General features: G+C 45.5%; 1 protein-coding gene and 3 pseudogenes across 4 annotated transcripts in view; all 4 read left to right on the forward strand.

Annotated features, from left to right (window-relative positions):
• The window catches only part of LOC148024214 (dynein regulatory complex protein 1-like), a 202,872-nt gene that overhangs the window by 147,540 nt on the left and 33,691 nt on the right, over positions 1 to 21,641 (forward strand). For all 4 annotated transcript variants that reach the window (XM_087693840.1, XM_087693837.1, XM_087693838.1 and 1 more), the window contains 2 exons: positions 525 to 675; positions 760 to 955. In XM_087693840.1, the coding sequence (XP_087549966.1) occupies positions 525 to 675; positions 760 to 955 (347 nt within the window). The remainder of the gene's footprint in view (positions 1 to 524; positions 676 to 759; positions 956 to 21,641) is intronic.
• LOC148024217 (uncharacterized) lies at positions 7,176 to 8,314 on the forward strand (annotated as a pseudogene).
• Positions 8,491 to 17,103, forward strand: LOC148024218 (uncharacterized; annotated as a pseudogene).
• On the forward strand, positions 18,002 to 19,850 carry LOC148024219 (uncharacterized; annotated as a pseudogene).

Raw genomic sequence — 21,641 nt, forward strand, 5'->3', positions numbered from 1 at the left:
GCAGATTTACATATGGTTTAGCATTACATGCCACCTGATTGGCTATTCACTTAGCCCCATAGATTTCTTGCATTATCAGTTCTTTTTTATGTGTCATTGAAGAAATGAAAGGGAGAGAGCAGCAGTGAAAGCTGGGGAGAAGAAATAGGTCAGGAGAAGGTAGAAGGGGAAGGATGAGGGACATATGGGAAGGGAGGCATTCTTGCTGGTGGGTGGGTGGGGTTTTAGAGGTTTCTTCCTCCTCTACCTATCCAGGTTTCTTCTTCATTCTCCATGGATACAACTTCTTGGAAGTCAATTCTGGAGCATTAATAAGCCTCTTAAGTAGTGGAACACAAAATCTTTAAACTATATGCTGTGACAGAAATCCCTTGTAGTAGGGTTACTTCTCAACATGCTGGTTTCGATGTTGCCCCTTGTCTTTCATGTCCCTCTGAATGCTAGCTAAGGAAGAGAAAAGGTTGCACATTGTAAATAAAGATCTATGGGATATTGAATTTTTCTCACCAATTTTTGGGTAGCAGGCTGATAAGATAATACATGAGCAGCAGCTAGGTTGGCTGTGGCATCCTCCATGCAAGCAGATATTCTCATTTTTGTCCCCTTCATTCTCTTCTATAAAGGGGCCTCTTGAGAAGTCAGAAAACGGACAGTCTGATGATCAGTCAACAGAAGGTAAAAGCAATGACAGGGACCTTCCTCTTTTCACCATTTTCATGTATGAATAGATTTATGAATTTATTGTAGTTTTTATCTCAGGTGAAAATGGGAGTAATGTTCTTGCAAAGTCATCACTGAAACATCTGAGAAATTATTCAGAAAACAAGCTTCCAAAGATTTCTGAAATTGAAAATTTGTGGAGGAGTTATAATAATATGATTGCACCAAAGGTGTTACATGTATGGGCCGCTTTCGGTGTGGCTCTGATGGCCTACAATCAGCTTTTGAAGCAACGGTGAGCCTGGTTCTTCTTACAAATTTACTGTTGTTTGTTAGCCTCATGTATACAATTAAGGGTTTTCTTAATTCCTTTTTTTCCACAACAAAAGGTATGGCTGATTGTGTCACTTAGAATAAAATTAGAGTACAAGTGTTCAAACTGTCTAGCTAGAGCTGAATGTAAATAAAATCAGATATATACCAGGACAGACAAAGAAGCTATGGTGGAGTCTAACACCACTGGATTTTGCCATCCAGTAGGATGAAAATAGGCTGTGGCAATCTCAAATGTGAAGGAATTCTGCCAAAGCTCCTGTTTGTGTGAATAGTCCCCCTGAAGCTGCTCCTAGCAGCCTCTGAGGGAGTGAATGATGGATGACCAAAGCTCCGCCAAGGTGGCATATACCAAAAGGCTCTCACTTCTGAAAGATCAGCTCACAACAGGCCTTCTGAATGTGCCACCATGGAAGGCTACCAATAATCTCCAGACCTCTGAACATGACATAGTAGGCTTCAAAACCTTGCAGCTGAACAGAGCCTCCAGGCCCACAACTGCACACAAGCCAACCTTGATGATGAAGACCGTGTCATGCATCTCCGCCTCAGAGAGTAGGTGTCATCCCTGATTGACTGATTGCAAGCAAAAAGTACCCCAGTAACACACTCCAGATTGGGGTCTACTTGACAAAGTATCCTTTAGGCACCTACCACTCAGTCTGGAACAGCCACTTGAAAAATTAGTGAGGGGTTAGGGAAACCCTGGAAATTTGCAGAAATCACAGAAATTGCTCTGATTTTGACAGTACAAAGTACAAGCTGAGTGGCTTTGCACACAGTGTGTGAGAGATAGATAATGTAGACAAATGCAAGCATCAAATCGTGGAAAATGAATATCTGGGAAACGAATCTGATCAAGAACTAACACAACCGTCCATGGAAGCAATGTTCAACACCCCTTCTAAGAACACACGGTACAAGACGTATGGCCGTAGGGTCCGTGATTGGACCGTCTCCCCAGCATCTGATAGGCATGGAAAAACCTCATGCACCATGAATGAAAAGAAATACAAAGAAATTCATCTCATGATTTGCTTTGAACTACGAATTATGAGACAAGAATTGGAGAAAGAAATACGAGAGTAGGTCAAAGCCAAACTGATAGTAAATCAGAGGGCAGAAATGCAAGACATGCAGATAAAGATTAAGAATGACTTACAGGCACAAATGCTGTCTGAAATGCACACGCTGAAAACTGAAATGCTCAAAGTGGTAGATGCCTACAAATCTGAAATCTTAGAACTAGCGGAAGAATTGAATACATTTAAGAAAAAATAAATGAACATGCAAGAAGAACTACAAATAGAGAAAGAGGCTCTGAAGGCATGTGAAAGGGAGGTTCACTCATGGGCAGAAGTGGCAAAGACAACACAGAAGCGGATAGATAAAGCCAGCCCATGGATTGAGGTAGTAAAAAAGAATAAGGGAAAATCCGTGAACAAGATTGAAGTAATGAATGCTAGAAGAGGCTAGGACATGGGCTAGGTTTTTACACGTATGAGTAGTAGGATGGGAGGAGAAGAGCAGCCCACAGGAAGATGCTAAGACAGTTGCTGACAAAATTGGGGCTTCAAACGTACCTATCGTCAATGCTTGGAGACTCGGGAAAGAGGACTCTTAAGTTCAAGGCTCCAATTCTTCGCTTTGGGGACATAGAGAAAAAAAAGGCCTTCCTCTCCAAGAGGAGAGCCCTCAAGGGTGAGAAGATTTATTTGGATGAGGACCTTACCCTAGCACAAATAGCGCATCGCAGAGAACACATAGCCAAGGTATTGGAGGCTCGCAAAGAGGTAAAGTGGGTTGTTTATAGGGATGGACGAGTCATCATAACTAACAAAAGGACTTCATGACGGTATGAGGCCTATGAGACACTTTGGATGTCAATATGGAATTGTAATGGAGCCCTACGCTTGGATGCTGGTTACTTTGAAGATAGCTTCCGAAACATAGATATAGCAATGTACACAGAAACACATCAATGTAAAGGTAGACGACTACCAAACGTGCGGGGATACAGGTGGAAAAGTGCATTTCGTCCAGCAGCTAGAAAACCAAGAAGCGCTAGGGGTTCTAGAGGTGTGGCCATACTATACCGGGAAGACCTCAAAGGGATAGTGCAAGTAATGAAAAGAGATGATGCACGATATTTGTGGATTAGGATACATGCAGGAAGACCACGGGATATATTCATTGCAATATGCTACTTTCCTCCTGCAAATTCTATCTATGCCACACGAGATGGATCTCCCTTTGATGCACTTTATGAGGATACCATGAGATATGCTAGTATTGGGGACATATTATTAGTAGGAGATTTCAATGTACGCACTGGAGATAGATAGAGTGACTTTTATATGCATGATAATGCCATGTTCAAAGAGATCGACATAGATGAAATAGGCCTACGCAAGAGAGCCCAGGATAAAGAAGTGAGTACCTATGGGGCACACCTATTGACTTTGGGAAGTGCACATAGACTAGCCATCTTTAATGATCTTACCACAATGGCCAGGATCTGACAATTTGACATGTTGGAATCACAAAGGAGGGGCAAGTAGTGTGGACTACTTGATAGGCTCACCAGCATTGATACCAGACATCCAAAACTTTAAGATATCTAAGAGACCAATTGGCATAGCAGCAAATCATGCTATTTTGACATTCATGCTCTCTTGTGTATATATGAAACATGAAACACCATACCTCCCTAGACATCCCGAATACTACTTTACAAAAGACACCTCACACATCTACAGTGATTCTCTACAGACCAGTTTGGACCTGAGTAGATCGTTGGAAGAATGTACAAGGGATTTAGCAGAGGCCATACATGGATAAGCCATGTATGCATTCCCACACACCTTGCCCCAATGTAGACCCACACGATCTATTGCTCCCTTAAATAGCTGGTATGATGATGAATGTAGAGTCACCCGAGCTCACTTACAAAGAGAAGTGAAGCTAGGCACTCAGACACATTGCCAAGCAAAGGCGTTCTTCAAACACCTTGTGCGGAAGAAGAAACGAGACTACTTAGCAAAAGCAGAAGTAGAGAAATATCAGCTATTTTTGGGGCAGGATAGCAAGAGCGTATGGAAGATGTTTCATGAAAGACAGTCCCCCCAATACAGATTACATCACTAGATGCTTGGCTTGACTATGGGAGATAACTGTATGACCTGCCAGGACAGCCACTTATGCAGCCCCCACAAGCTTGTAGGCCAACACAGTGATCTTTATTCACATGGAAAATGGTTAGGGATGCAATTTATAGATTACAAAATGGGAGGGCACAAGATGAGGATGGACTAGTAGCAGAACATTTCTCACATGCTTGTGACATATTAGCACCCATATTAGCACATATGTTCAATAGAGCAATATGTGAAGGTTTCCCTATGAGTTGGTCAAACAATACTAAAATTCTGCTATTTAAAATTAGTGATCCTTTGATTCCTAGCAACTACAGGACTATCATGATTGGTCATACTTTTGCTAAGATATATGGATCTATATTGGAGCATGAACTCAGTGAGTGGGCTGAAATGCAAGGCAAGAGAGCACAAGGATAGATAGGTTTCAGATGAGGATATAGCACGTTGGACCATATTCTCACACTTAGAGCCATTATTGAGGAGGGTCGATCCCGAGACAAGAGGATCTATTGTTGCTTTGTAGACTTTCGCAAAGCTTTTGATATAGTGCCTCGTACACGCATCATGCAGAGATTGCAGGACATTGGAGTACCAAAGGGTATACGATGGGGTGTCTATGCATTATATGAGGCAGTGACATGTCATGTATGAGCACCTAGGGGGCTATCAGAGAGGATTGACAGTACCATAGGACTGCAACAAGGATGTCCACTTTCACCCACATTGTTTGGTCTATACATAGATGAAGTGTCTAATTACATAGACTGAGGATGAGGAGCTAGAGCTAGCCTAGCAGTGGTGTTGATACCGATGCTACTATATGCAGATGATATTGTTATCATTTTAGATTCACCGGAGGGATTGCAATGCCATCTAGACACTTTGCACATCTTTTGTAGAGGTAAAGATCTCACAATGAACCTTGGGAAGACCAAAACCATGGTTTTCAATACTTCAGCAACATGGGTGACTAGATCTATGTACCAGTTCACATTTGGGGGAGACACTGGAGCATGTGAGGGAATATGTCTATTTGGGATTCACCTTGTCTGGCCCACGTTTTTCGTTGAGAGGGGCATCAGAGGCACGTCTGGCACGTGGATACGCAACACTAGGGGCATTCGAGAGTCAATGTGCTCACATACAGTTCGAGGAGCCTCGCACCAAACTTTGGTTGTTCGACACCCTAGTCACACCTACATTACTATATGGAGCAGAGGTATGGGATTGCAGCTTGTACCACAGGCATCTTAGCCCACTCACTGATCAAATTGGAGTAGAGAGGGGTTATTATGATGGTTGGGATAGCATGAAAAGGCCATTGATCATGATGATAGCATGCATGATTAGGAGTAAGCCCTCCACCCCACAGTTACGAAGGCACTCTTCAGGGCAGTGACCTTTTGGCACATAACTATGGGAACTTCCACACCATAGATACTCTAGATTGGCACTAACCTCATCTAGACAACTAGCGGCAGGAGGCGAGAAGAACTGTTGGTTTTCATAGATGGCTATTTGGATGAGCCTACATGGTTTGGATATTAACCGTCTTCCAACCTTTGGATTATAGCCTTGATTGCCCTACACTTTCTCTCAGTCGATCAGAGCTGAACCAGGTGATCAGTCCTGATATCTTGAGGATTGAGACAGCAAGGACATGGATCCATCCACCACTCCCTCTAGGATCAAGGATGGAGTTCTACAGAAGTCATTTCTTGTGTCTCTCTGATGATGGTTTCACTATTCGGCCAGCATATATGGACACCCATCTCTCCCATAGTGTACGGGTTGCTATCGGACAGATTCACACCTCCTCACATAGGCTTCAGATGGAGACAGGTAGATGGATAAATACCCTAGCAGAGGATAGGACTTGCCAACTTTGTGGTCGAGAGCCTGAGACAGAGGAGCACTACATATGCAGATGCACAGTATACTATGACATACGAGGACGGTACCACTGCCTCTTCCGTGATGGATTTGGACCCCTTCGTCGCGTCATGGAGTATGAGGACCAGAGATGCCTAGGTCTTTTTCTCCTAGAGCACAAGAGGCACCGAACTGCACTACTGCGAGACAGGAGGCCAGCTCATCCTCCAGAAGGACACACGCAGAGACCGGTGACAGACTTCTATAAAGCCGACCCTACTGACACTACCAGCCTAGCAAAGACAGAGCCACCCCGCCAGACGCCTTACAGCCCACCATGGAGGCTAGGAGAGACTTTCTAGCTCAATGCTGTACATTGAAGGGAACACTTGGGTGAAAATCTCACACCAACCCAACTAGCCCACATGAGGCAGTGCATGCCAAAAATTAAGGCAGTCAAGGAGGAGGGCAAACTCGCTTTCTACAGAGGAGGGAGAGTGGTCATCATGGAGAGGTGCCACAAATGACGGCGTGAGACCTATGGAACCTATGGGACCAGCCTTGCAGTGGCAGTCTCGAACTGTAACGGAGCCCTCCGATTGGATGTGGGAGCTCTTGAGGAGACCTTTAGAGGGAGAGATATAGTGTTCTACTCAGAGACACATTAGGGACCACATACTACACTTCCACGGGTGACACGCTATAGGTGGGAGTCGGCTTGCAAAAAGGAGACATGCACAGACCACAGTAATCGGCGGTCGGGAGGAGTGGCAATGTTATTCAGGGAGGAGCTACAGCAGATGATCCAGGTAGTCCGCAAAGATGAGCAGGCCAGATACATATGGGTGAGAGTGCGTGGTGAGGAATGTATTTTGTATGTTGCCATATGCTATTTTCCCCCTATGATGTCCCGATACGCCCCACCCAAGGGGCAATCACCATATGTGGCTTTGAATGAGGATATTTGGGGATTCTCGAAGGAGGGAGAGGTTATCTTACTAGGAGACTTTAATGCCAGGACAGCCTCCCATCAAGTGTCTTTCTTTGATGCATTTGAGGAGATGCTACAGGAGCAAGATGTGTCAGAGCTATAGCTGGAGAGCATCTCAGGATATGGGGGAAGTCACTGAATACGGGAGATACCTTGTGGAGATGGACACAGCACATAGGTTGGTCATTCTTAATGGCCTGGCTAGATACCCCCTATCCGGCGCCTTCACATGTTATCCTGACCGACACGGTGCCAGCATAGTAGACTATGTGCCCCACCAATGTTGATATCTCACATCCAGGACCTCTCAGTATCCCCACGCCTTCTCGGAGTTGCAGTGGATCATGCCTACCTATCATTCACCATCGACCTCCAATTCAGTGATACGCTGACCCATCATGCAGCTCACCGGCACCCGAGATACCTCTTTTCCAGAGAGACAGAGGATACCTATGAGACGGAGATCCTTAGATTGTTACATGATGTAGACCCCACCATTCCATTACAGGAGCTGACTCAGCAGTTTAGTGAGGCCCTACACATCGCTGCAGGTGTAGCCTTCCCACACTCACGACCCACACAAAGAGCCTCCACCAGAGTGACACCTCGGAACAGCCCGTATGATGATGAGTGTCGTGAGACCAAAGCACGGCTACAGGGAGAGATAGCACTGGGGTCCACTACCCACAGACAAGCACAGATACTTTTTAGATGCCTCACACGATGGAAGAAGAGAAGATTCTTGGCCCAGCTGGAGCGAGACCTATGTCAGTTAGTCTCGAGCCAGGACTCTAGAGAGGCTTGGAGGCTTTTCAAAGAGCATTGCCCGACCACACCTATTACGTCCACTGCTGGATGGGAGGAGTATGCAGCTAGTCTTTATACTGTGGAGAGTCAGCCACCTCTTCCTGACCCACTTGAGCCTTGTCCAAAGACCACCACTTTCTTTACAGAAAGTAGGGTCCAAGAGGCCATTAACAGACTTAGTAGAGGAAAGGCACAAGATCACGATGGATTAGTAACCGAGCACTTGATCCATGCTAGAGATTTGGTGGTAGGATTCCTAGCTTACATGTTTAACAGAGCCATATGTGAAGGTCTACCAGCAATTTGGAGCATGAACACTATTGTGTCTATCCTCAAGTCAGGGGACCCTACTCTACCCAGTAACTATTGCACTATCATGTTTGGGCATACATTGGCTAAATTATATACTTCCATCCTTGAGCATGAGTTAAGCAGGTGGGCAGAGATGTGGGTCTTTAGAGCACAGGGACAGGAAGAGGCTTCTCTACATTGAATCACATCCTCATACTCAGAGCGATCATTGAGGAGGGAAGGGCCCATGGCTGACGGATCTACTACTGCTTTGTGGACTTCCGCAAAGCCTTTGACACAGTACCGAGAGACAGCTGATAAATAGATTGCATACCATAGGAGTAGCGAAAGAGCTCAATTGGGGTATTTTGGCACTGTATGAGAGTTGTGGGAAGAGTCCAGACACCTAAGGGCCTTTCGGCACCTATTTACTCCACCATTGAGGTGAAGCAGGGATGCCCCCTCTCTCCGACATTATTTGGCCTGTATATTGATAGGATTGTTGACTACATTTCACAGGAAGGAGATAGAGGAGCTCCACTAGCTGGCACTTTGATACCTCTCCTACTGTATGCAGATGACATTGTATTGATAGCTGACTCTCCAGAGGGTCTACAAAGACAGTTGGATGCACTACACTCCTATACTTTGGACAGTGGGCTTTCAGTGAACCTTGGTAAAACCAAGGTGATGGTATTTAATACTACACCACAAAGGGTCAGGAGATCAACACCTAAATTCACATATGGATCCGAGGAGCTAGAGTATGTGGATTCTTATACATATCTAGGAGTCTTATTCACAAGGCCCACCTTTTCTATGCGAGAGGCAGCAGACACTAGACCGACTCACGGATACACGGCACTAGGTGGTTTGGAGAGATTGTGCTCACATGTGCAATTCCAAGAACCCCGTACCAAGCTATGGCTCTTCGATACACTAGTCACATCCACACTACTTTATGGAGTACAAATATGGGGGCCTAGTCTTGACCACCCTAGCAAATCAGGGCGCACTTATGACAGATGGAGGTCGATGGAGAAACCCCTAGTGTCCATGATATCCAAGATGATCAGATGTAAGGCCTCAGTGCCACATGAGATCATCAAAGCGGAGCTAGCAGCTACACCAATTGTGGTAGAGGCCCTTGTTGTGCTAAGAATTGCTCTTAGCCACTGAAACAGCCCCAAAACATGCTTATTTTAGTCTTATTTTAGCCAAAACCCTAAAACGAGGAGCGGATCGAGAGAGTTAAGTGGGAGAGGATCTAGAGGCCTAATTTTCTATAAATTGGAAGCCAGCCCTCCACTCTTCCCCCAATCTCGGTTTTGCAGGTTTCAGGTGTTATCAGCTTGCTACCCACACCCCGTTCGCGGAGGATATCTCAGCCCTTGCTGTCCATCACTATTCCCTACAATCTGGCGCCTGTTTCTAGCCCTCCACACGCTGATTGTTGTTGTTTCTACCTGGCGACTGACTGCTGATCATCTGTACTATTGTCGTACAGCCTGCCATGTCAGCAAATTGTTGCGTTTGCAGGCCCCAACTGCCGACCTGATAGTTTTTTCTCCTACTACAGTCGCTACAGTTTTTCTGTCTCCTGCAGCTTGTCTTGCCTGCGTTTTGTCTTTCTCTCTCCTCACTACTATGTGCATCAGATCCAACTTCTCACTGCTGCGTTTGCTAGTGTTCGACGTCCGGAGGCTGCCTTGCTGCGATTCGGGATCCGTTCGGAGTACGACACACTTTCCTGCTCATTACCCCTGCCTTGATCCTTGAGATACAAGAGTTCGAGGTTTAGTATTCATCCATTGTATAGTGTGTTTGCTACATGAGCATCGTATTATTAGTAGTCATATCATTTAATTTATTCAATGTGTTCATTGTCTTTGAGTTACCCTAACCCTAACTGTGTTCTTTTATTAGTCTGTGCTTTGTCATACGGTTTTTGTTTATACTTCTATGTTAGGGTATTTTCTTTACATGGTATCAAAGCTTGGTACTCTCTGAGAAACCTAGGCCTTTGATCTAAGATCTCTTCGCAAGAAGCAAGAACAATAGTAGGCTCAAATGACTTCGAACACATCAACACCGATTCTGTCTCCAGAACAGCCTATGCTGAGAACCGAGCGAGAGTGGGCCGATCAGCTTTCTCCACAAAGTTCCGACATGGTGGTAGACACATCTGAGTACATGGAAGAAAAGATATGCAAGTTGACCTCTAAAGAATATAAACTGATCATAGCCTATCGATGAAAGAAGATTGAGGAGCTCGACCGAAGGATTGCCCTTCAAGAAAAGCTTTTGAATGACGGTATGCATGATTTTCACTCTTTAGATGTTGCACCTAAGTCTGATGATGCTGTAGAGCCGTCGAGACCTCCATTAGGGATGGGCCCCCCTCTTGGAGAACGGAGTATTTTTCATTTTTTCAAACTCTTCCGTTCTCTCCGGTGCAAGGTACTTTTGATTCGTCTTTTGTGCCTTCTTCTTTTACCTCTTCTGTTTTGCAATATACTGGTAGAGATTATGTAGAAGAAAGAATCCAGTCTGTTGACTACGGAAAAGGTCCTCTTGAGGACCAATTCTTGTATGTTAACATACGTCGCGGGGATTATAAGAAAAAGTTAGATACCTCTTCTTTTGCCCTTTCTTCTTTTCCATCTACTTCACATAATCAGAATGAATTTGGTGTTCCTTTCACTTCATTACATGGTGCATCATCATCTTCACAGTTTCATTTTCAGTTTTTAAATGATAAAAATGAACAAAAAGAATCTGCACCTCATACACCTCACTTTCAAAACCCACCCATCCCACCACATTCTTCCGCTACTTCACCACTTCCATTTACACCATTTACATTTCCATTTCAGACACCTCATGTCGCACCGCACATCACACCGGGGGGTTATGGAAACATAGGCACATCCTTTAGGACCTCATCTTTCCCTCAGCCGGGTGGTGTTCCACCTACCTCATACACACTTTCGAGATCATTGCAGCCTGGGTATCCCACTCAGTCTCTCCCGAGTGTGGATCAATTGCCTCCACAGTTTGCCTCCATGGCATTGCCTAGTGGACCTTCTAGTCATCCTGCTGTGTCCCAACCTCACTTTGGACAAGGTTACCATGTCCGAGTGTCTCCACCTACACCAGCACCTTATGGAAACATTCATGTTTCAATGCCTCCATATCAATCGGCACTCATTGGACACTCACAGCCTCCTGCCTACCCACCTCTTTCCCCTCTCTCTTTCTCTTATCAGACACATCCACCTCCATCATCTTTCCCACCATCATCTTACACCACCTACCTGACACCTCATGGTTCTAGCTCATCTTCTGCCAAGAATGCATTTAATGATAAGACTCGTTTTAACGGGTTAAACTTTACTACTTAGTCGAATTTGATGAGACATTTCCTTGACTCACAGAACCTATGGGATCTTATGCAGGGGTTGGAACCCCAACCCGATCCTGTATTTGTTCCATATGAGGTTGTCCGCTCATGAAAGGCTAGAAATGCCTCCGCTATTGTCGAGCTGATGTAGGGCTTATTGTCTGAGTTTCATTCTCAGCTTCAGTATTTTGACTTAGCGTCAGAGCAATGGGCACACTTGACTGACCACTACGCGGCTCGGGATAGGACCCATCGTATTAATCTTGACCATGAGCTTCAGCTTTTCAAAATCACTGATCGGGATGACTTGAAAGTCAAGTTGGTTGAGTATTAGCATCTCCTCGCTGAATTCTCCACTACGGGGACTCCCAAGTCCTCTAACGATCAAGTCACATTGTTCTTGAATAAACTCCCCAAGAAATACTTCAATTTTGTGGAAGAAATAGTTTCAAAGCCTACCATGCCTACATTCTATGAATTTGAGTGTCAGTTGTTGCATTACGCACGATTGTTCGATCAATTTCCTATGAATTTCTATTCAGAGGGGGCTCTTCTTGCTCATTCTGAGAAAGGGCAACAAGGGAAGGGCAACCAAACGAACCCTCCACTCAAAATCAAAATCAAACTCAAAAGCTAAATCAATCAAGGAAACTCCCAGTCACAAGTTCAACCAGGGTGGCAGAATGTACCTAAAAAGAATAGGTATTGCCAACATTGTCAAAAGACTGCCCATTTTGAAGACGAAAGGCACGATGCACAACACCAAAACCTAAATCTCAAACCCCCGCCCCACAATCGAGCAACCCCTAGCAAGGGAGGTAGGATGATGACAAGGGGCAGTTTAAAGGTCAGACTCACACTGCCACCGCACAGCCATCTCAGTCAACAACATTCTCAACTCCAGAGGGCTTTTTTGACTGGTCTGCAGAGGCCCACATCGTCTCCGTAGAGGTATCCGATGCGAGTCTCGTCCAAATCTGTGAGTTGCCTCCTAACAAGGTTACTGCAAAGGCCCACTCATCACAACCGAGCACTTTGCTCTAGTTTGGGTTGTGGGCAGTGGAGCTACACATCACATGACTCCTATAGAGGATATTTTCCGTACCCGAGCCCCTGCAGCCGGGCAAGTCTGTGTAGGAAACAACTCCTCGATCAAGATTCAGGCTCAAGGTTGCATCAGTTTTGCCACTGACAAGGGTCCGGATCTAGCTTTGCTGGACAATGTATATCATGTCCCTTAGCTTGGGGTGAACTTGTTATCTGTTCAACAGCTTTGCCGGTTGGGGCGAGCAGTTTTCTTTACAGCGACCATAGTCAAGGTCCTTGACTCTCGGACTAGTTTAGTGATTCCTCGCGGTGAGGCACAGCCTAATGGCCTATATCACATGACTCATTTTCTTACCCAGCGGACTGCCGAGAGCTCCGTGTTCCATAGCTTCTAGGCCTTAGCCACATCTCAGGAGCCTACGCACAATGAGTGTCTTTGGCATTTTCGCTTAGGGCATCTTGGTTATGACTCACTTTATGAGTTGTCACGCTGTGAGCAAGTTGAGGGCCTTCCACGCCTGAAGCTAGCTCGAGATGTCTGTAAAGCCTATCACCTTGGGAAGCAGCACCGTACCCCATTTCCTCAGCAGTCTACACATAGAGCTAAGGAGCCTGTTAGATTGATTCACGTTGATCTTTGCGAGCCGACATCCACTGCCGCTTTGAACGGCGCGATGTACTTCTTTTTTATAGTGGATGATCATTCTCGATACATGTGGGTGTATTTCCTCAAGCATAAGTCAGATGCTTTCACATATTTTTCTGCTTGGGTATTGCTGGTTCAACTGGTCGTCGTGTTGGGTACATGAGGAGTGATAGTGGTGGTGAGTTTATCTCCCACGAGTTTCCGAGTTTCTACAGAAGCATGGGATTTCTTGCCAGCTCACCCCTACCAACTCCCCCTCTCAGAATGGAGTCGTAGAGCGTAGGAACCGCATAGTCATGGAAATGGCACGCTCTATGCTGTTCGCAGCAGAGCTTCCTAAGCGTCTTTGGGTTGAGGCTGTTAAAACTTCGGTGTATATCCTCAACCGGTGCCCGACTGCGGCTCTTCCTTAGAAGACCTCGTATGAGGTATTTTTTGGCGCTTGGCCTGTTATTTTCCACTTCAGAGTCTTCGGGTGTCGTGCATACACAACATACCTGATGACAAGATAGGTAAGCTTACCACTTCGGATCAAACACGGTTAGTGGCCACGCCTCTTGATCCTATTGTCCACTTGTCGAAGGATACCCTAGGACAGCCCTTCTCGATGCACACACCTATCGTTCTGTTGTAGGAAAACTTCTTTGGTTAATTCACACTAGGCCAAATTTAGCTTACTCAGTTAGCATACTCAATCAGTATTTCATAGCACCTAGGATGTCACATTGGATTGTATGTCTTCGTATGTTGCATATTTGCGGTGTACTTTTTCTTATGGCTTGACATATGGTTCTGGTTTATGTTTGTAGGGGTAGACTGATTCTGATTGGGCAGGAGATCCTAACACCCGGTGTTCCCATGGCGGCTACCTTTTTACCTTGGGCACAACTCCCATTTCTTGGTCCAATCGTAAGCAAGAGACAGTGGCGGCTTCCACGACCGAGACTGAGTACCGGGCTCTCTTCGATGGCACCATCGAGGCCATCTATCTAAGGAGTTTACTGGCGGCACTTCATTTTCCATGTGACTCTCCCACAGTTGTCTACTGCGACAACCAAAGTGCCATTGCCCTTGCGGGCAATCCGATCATCACACCTCGGACACGGCATGTGGGAGTCCACTTCCATTTTTCCAGAGAGCAGGTTGAGCTAGGCACTATTCGCCTAGAGTTTGTGCCTTCATCAGATAATTTTGCAGATATCTTGACCAAAGCGGTCAACCAGCCGGTTCTTCAGTACCTGTTACCCAGGATTGGCTTGGGTACACCCTCCCCTACTTCTTCAGCTTGACAAGGAGAGGGTACTTCCCTCTTGCTTTCCCTTCCAGTTTGAGAGGGGGCGGCTTCTACTCTTAATCGTGACAGTGATGATGCTTACAGTTTTTAGACATTACATTCACTTATTCTTTTATATTGTATTATGGGCATTTGTAACTTCATCCACACCGTCAGGATGACCTGATTCTAAAAGGACACTTGGACAAGTAAATAATTCTCCTGCGAGGGCATTGTCCCAGTGGCACCGTTGCATAGCATATTCCATTAGCATGACATCTTGCATCTCCCTTTGCATTACCCCATACATTGGCATTCTGTTCATGTAAACATGCATCTGTGCGCATTTATCCCTTTTCGGTCTTTTGGAGTGGTCGACTCTAGGATCCACCATATTGGTAGCATAACACATGGCAGTTCTCCTAACGGCAGTTTCCCTACCCTTGCTTGCTTGCTTATTTTGCTTGTCTTGCTAAGCCCACCATTCTCTTTTTTGTCTTTCCACAATCTCTCCTTAGGCACTTATCCTAGTCAGTGCGAGGGATTGATCTCCTAGTTTTGTGCTTGATTTGGGTTTAAAACTCTCTTTATCTTTTCTTGTCTATCACTTAATCGGCCGCTGCCCCTATATTACTTATGTACTTTCAAAATTTTATTTTATTTTATTTAAAGTCCATTGATTCCATCCGCCTTTGTAGGACTTGGTAGGCCCTTGGGCAGCCGCCGAGCACCCTTGGTCCGATGCCTTGGCCTCTCTGGGGTAATCACTTGGGCTCCCTTGGTAAGATAACCATCGCCTCTGTAGTCTTGGTAGGCCACTGGGCAGCCGACGTGCACCCTTTGTCCGATGCCCTAGCTGCTTTGGGATGGGATACCTTCAAGTAAATCAAAATTTAGGCTGGCCTATTTTTCTCGCCCTATTTTGGGCCTGAGAGAGGGTGTTATGCTAAGAATTGCTCTTAGCCACTTAAACAGCCCCAAAACATGCTTATTTTAGGCTTATTTTAGCCAAAACCCTAAAACGGGGAGCGGATCGAGAGAGTTAAGTGGAAGAGGATCTAGAACCTTGATTTTCTATAAATTGGCAGCCAGCCCTCCACTCTTCCCCCAATCTCGTTTTTGCAGGTTTCAAGTGTTATCAGCTTGCTGCCCACACCCTGTTCGTGGAGGACATCTCACCCCTTACTGTCCATCACTGTTCCCTACAATCTGGCGCCTGTTTCCAGCCCTCCACATGCTGATTGTTGCTGTTTCTTCCTGGCAACTGATTGTTGATCATCTGCACTACTGTCCTACAGCCTGTCACATCAGCAAACTGTTGCGTTTGCAGGCCCTAGCTGCCGCCTTGACAGTTTTCTCTCCTGCACGCTGCCCTGCCTGCGTTTTTAGTCTTTCTCTCACTTACTACCTACATTTTTAGTCTCTCTCTCTCCTACAAGTTGTTATGCTTGCGTTTTTAGTCTTTCTCTCTCCTGTAAGTTATCCTGCCTGCATTTTTAGTCTTTCTCTCTCCTCACTACTGTCTGCATCAGATCCAGCTTCTCACTACTACGTTTGCTGGTGTTCGACATCCGGAGGCTACCTTGCTGCGATTCGAGATCCGTTCGGAGTACGACACATACTCCTGCTCATTACCCCTGCCCTGATCCTTGAGATACAGGAGTTCGAGGTTCAATATTCATTCACTGCATGGTGTGTTTGCTGCATGAGCATCGTATTATTAGTAGTCATATCATTTCATTTATTCACTGTGTTCATTGTCTCTAAGCTACCCTAACCCTAACTGTGTTTTTTTATCAGTTTGTGCTTTGTCGTACGGTTTCTGTTTATGCTTCTGTGTTAGGGTATTTTCTTTACAGCCCTCACCCGATCAGTTGCATACATACATAGCCTATGGGACTTACCCAGACACAAATATGCACGGTTGGCCCTTGAGTCCTCCAGGCAACTTGCCAGAGAGGGTAATACTTCATGTTGATATGCACAGATATTGGCCTGGTTTGAGCTGCATGGCTTTAGCATGGACAAGTTACCCCCTTCCAGTACTCCCTTGATGCACCATCTCTTGATCTGAGCAAGTTAGAGATCCACAAGATCATCAGGATGGATCTTACCCAGTTGGATATCAGGCGGACATGGTTGATGCAAAGGCAGGAGCTAGGGACAAAGATGGCGTTCTACCGTGTGCATTTCCTTCATACTACATATGATGGATTTATTGTTCGCCCGAGATACATGGACACCCACCTTTCCCATGGGATCAAATGTACTATTGACCAGTTGCGCACCTCCTCACATCAGCTAGAGATTGAGACCGGCAGATATAGATCCATCCCACCAGAGGAGCGCATATGCCAGATATGCCAATTAGAGCCAGAGACAGAGAAGCATTATATTTACCGCTGCCCAGTGTATTATGAGGTCCATGATCGTTTCCACTGTCTCTTTAGAGATGGATTTGGACCACTATCTAGAGTCATGGATTTTACCCATCAACGATGCCTTAGCCTCTTTCTTCTTGAGATACGACGGCTTCATGACATGCGCCTCAGGTGTACAGCTGCCCCAGGACATTGAGACCCTTCACAAAGGCAGCTCACAGACTTCTTTGCAAAGGAGACTCACAAGACTTCAATACAGTTACAGCCACAGTCCACACGACAGCCTCTCTCACCGCCACAGTCCACACACAGACAAGGAGTACTGATTGATCGAGCCGTTCAACTTAGCTGATTCAGACATCCTAGGCCTCGGCACAGACACCGACAACACCTTCATAGGCGGATACAAGGGATTATTGGTCAGGCTAGAGCTAGGTCCTCCATACCCACATGAGACTACCATTTGGAGCTCATTGTCACTAGATAGAGCTTTATGTTTTACACATAGCTATAGTTAGTTTCCTTTCTTATTTTTCTTTGCACATACATATTTTTCCTAGACAGTTGTACCATCATATACATGATTGTAACTCATGGTCTCATAGGTCGTTTTGGCATTTTGTAGACGTTAATATATTATTTCATTTTATTTCTCTCTCTCACCTCTTCCTGACCCACCTGAGCCTTGTCGAGAGACCACCACTTTCTTTACAGAAAGTAGGGTCTAAGAGGCCATTAACAAACTTAGCAGAGGAAAGGCACAAGATCGCGATGGATTAGTAACCGAGCACTTGATCCATGCTAGAGATTTGGTGGCAGGATTCCTAGCTCACATGTTTAACAGAGCCATGTGTGAAGGCCTACCAGAAAACTGGAGCATGAACACTATTGTGCCTATCCTCAAGTCAGGGGACCCTACTCTACCCAGTAACTATCGGATTATCATGTTTGGGCATACATTGGCAAATTATATGCTTTCATCCTTCAGCATGAGTTAAGCAAGTGGGCAGAGTTGTGGGGTCTTAGAGCACAGGGAAAGGCTGGCTTTAGGAGAGGCTTCTCCACATTGAATCACATCCTCACACTCAAAGCAATCATTGATGAGGGAATGGCCCATGGCCGATGAACCTACTGCTGCTTTGTCGACTTCCGCAAAGCCTTTGACACAGTACTGAGAGAGAGGCTGATAAATAGATTTCATACCATGGGAGTAGCGAAAGAGCTCAGTTGCGGTATTTTGGCATTGTATGAGAGTTGTGGGAAGAGTCCGGACACCTGAGGGCCTTTCGGCACCTATTTACTCCACCATTGGGGTGAAGCAAGGATGCTCCCTCTCTCCGACATTATTTGGCCTGTACATTGATAGGATTGCTGACTATATTTCACAGGAAGGAGATAGAGGAGCTCCACTAGCTGGCACTTGGATACCTCTCCTACTATATACAGATGACATTGTATTGATAGCTGACTCTCCAAAGGGTCTACAGAGACACTTGGATGCACTACACGCCTATACTTTGGACAGTGAGCTTTCAGTGAACCTTGGTAAAACCAAGGTGATGGTGTTTAATACTACACCACATTGGGTCAGGAGATCAGCACCTAAATTCACATATGGATCCGAGGAGCTGGAGTTTGTGGATTCTTATACATACCTAGGAGTCTTATTCACAGGGCCCACCTTTTCTATGCTAGAGGCAGCAGACACTAGACTGACTTGCGGATACACAGCACTAGGTGGTTTGGAGAGGATGTGCTCACAGGTGCAATTCCAAGAACCCCATACCAAGCTATGGCTCTTCGATACACTCCTCACATCCACACTACTTTATGGAGTACAGATATGGAGGCCCAATCTTGATCACTGTAGTAAATCAGGGCGCACTTGACGGATGGACGTCGATGGAGAAACCCCTAGTGTCCATGATATCCAGGATGATTAAGTGTACGGCCTTAGTGCCACATGAGATCATCAGAGCCAAGCTAGCAGCTACACCGATTGTGGTAGAGGCCCTCACCTGATCGATCGCATACATACATAGCCTATGGGACTTACCCAGACACAGATATGCACGGTTGGCCCTTGAGTCCTCCAGGCAGCTTGCCAAAGAGGGTGATACTTCATGTTGGTATGCACAGATGTCGGTTTGGTTTGAGTTGCATGGCTTTACCATGGACAAGTTATTCCCCTTCCAGTACTCCCTTGATGCACCATCTCTTAATCTGAGCATGTTAGAGATCCGCAAGATCATTAGGATGGATCTTACCCAGTTGGATATCAAGTGGACATGGTTGATGCCAGGGCAGGAACTAGGTACAAAGATGGCTTTCTACCGTGTGCATTTCCTTCATACTACAGATGATGGATTTATTGTTCGCCCGAGATACATGGACACCCACCTTTCCCATGGGATCAGATATACTATTGGCCAGTTGCGCACCTCCTCACATCAGCTAGAGATTGAGACTGGCAAATATAGATCCATCCCACCAAAGGAGCGCATATGCCATATATGCCAATTAGAGCCAGAGACAGAGGATCATTATATTTTTCGTTGCCCTGTGTATTATGAGGTCCGTGGTCATTTCCACTGTCTCTTTAGAGACAGATTTGGACCACTATCCAGAGTCATGGATTGTACCGATCAGCGATGCCTTGGCCTCTTTGTTCTTGAGATACGACGGCTTCGTGACATGCGCCTCAGGAGTACAGCTGCCCAAGGATATCGAGGCTCTTCACAGAGGCAGCTCACAGACTTCTTTGCAAGGGAGACTCAGAAGACTTCAATACAGTTACAGCCATAGTCAGCATTAGAGCCTCTCTCACCATCACAGTCCACACATAGACAAGGAGTATTGATTGATCGAGCCGTTCAGCTTAGCCGATCCAAACGCCCTAGGCCTCGGTACAAACACCGATGACACCTTCATAGGCGGATACAGGGGGTTATTGCTCGGGCTAAAGCTAGGTCCTCCATACCCACATGAGACTGTACCATTTGGAGCTCATTGTTACTAGATAGAGCTCTATGTTTTACACATAGCTATAGTTAGTTTCCTTTCTTATTTTGCTTTGTGCTATATACATATTTTGCCCAGACAATTGTACCATCATACATATGATTGTAGCTCATGGTCTCATAGGTCATTTTGACCTTTTGTAGACGTTAATATATCATTTCATATCTCTCTCTCTCTCTCTCTCTTTCTCTCTCTCTCTTTCTCTCTCTCTCTTTCTCTCTCTCTCTCTCTCTCTCTCACAACCTCACTTCTTGCAGCTTTCTCATGACGGTTTCATAGTGAGACCTAGATACATGGATGCTCAACTGTCACACGGACTCCGAGTTGCTATTGGTCAGATCCACACCTTGTTGCATCAACTAATGATTGAGACAAGTCGATGGAGCCATATTGCAGCTGATGAGAGGATGTGCCAGCTTTGTGAATGGGAGCCAGAGACAGAGGAGCATTACATTTGTAGATGTACTGTATACTATGATATCCAAGGCCGATCTCATTGCCTCTTTAGGGAGGGCTTTGGACCACTAAGATGGGTTATTGGCTTGTGAGAGAGGAGGGCAGGATTGAAACTCAGTACAGAAAATAGTAGATAGTAGAGAGTGAAGCGCACCCAATGCAATAGACTGAAAAGAGTGTAAACTGAAAGTACAAGGTACAACCCTTAAACCTTAGGGTTGTAGGGGGGTGTTCACACCCTGTGACATTAATGTGACATTAAAAGTGATATTTAATGTCACATTAAGGTCATAAGTGTGGAATGTGACATTAAAAGGGATATTTAATGTCACATTAAGGTAAATTTAGGGGAACATGCACGAGAATGACCGTCCGGGCTCTTGGGCGCCCGAACGGGTTTAAGGGGAGCCTAGAGAGTAAGGGAGTCCAGGAATAGTAGGACTCCAGGAAGTTGACGGCTGGCAAAGAGATTAGCTTTGAGGGCCAGCACTTATCTAGGCGTGGTTGGGAGGATAAACACACTCGTGCTTTCCATCGTTTGGAGTTTTCGGACTCTCCATCATCTATCATTGGTATCAGAGCCTATGTTTCTGATCATTAATCGAACAGAAATTCGTCAGGTTGTCAGTCACTAGTCAGGCCGTCAGTTTTTGTAACGCCGCGTGAGCATCAGGCGACGGGCCGAGAAGAAAAAAAAGGACGGAAGAAGTGCTACGTCATATCGCGTGAGCATCTGGAACCAGGCGCCGTGAAGACGCGACGGGCCGTCGAAGAAAATTAAAAAGAATTTCAGCGCCACGTCACATTAATGTGACCTTCAACGTTACGGCAGAAATGTTACGGGCAGAAACGTTACGTTACGGGCAGAAAAATAATAAAAAAAAGCGAGGACCAGGGTCGCGAGGACCAACCAGATTAAACGTGGAGCTGCCAGCATACGCGAGAACCAGATCAGAAGTGGAGCCGCCAGCATCAGACGTGGGTCATATATATAAAAACGTGATTCTGTCATGATTACTGCTGACGGGTAAATCCGACTGCTTCTGAGACGGATAGGACTGCGACTGCTGTGAGACAGACAGAAAAATATTATACACGACTGAAGCCACAGCCTCCCATTAAAAATCAGGGAAGTATTTTATCTTGTATGCAAATTTCTTATTTTTGCTTTCCAATTCTAGTGTATTAATGGCAGAAAAAGGGAAAGAAAGGGTAATGGAAAGTTCTAGTTCCGGGGATCAACCTATGGTAGATCCCCATGAACCAGACATACAAGAAGAACAATGGGAAGAATTTTTTGCC

The sequence above is a fragment of the Lygodium microphyllum genome, chromosome 15 (genome assembly GCF_053477565.2).
Source record: "Lygodium microphyllum isolate KBCC chromosome 15, Lygodium_microphyllum_v1.1.10, whole genome shotgun sequence".
In the NCBI taxonomy this organism is placed as follows: domain Eukaryota; kingdom Viridiplantae; phylum Streptophyta; class Polypodiopsida; order Schizaeales; family Lygodiaceae; genus Lygodium; species Lygodium microphyllum.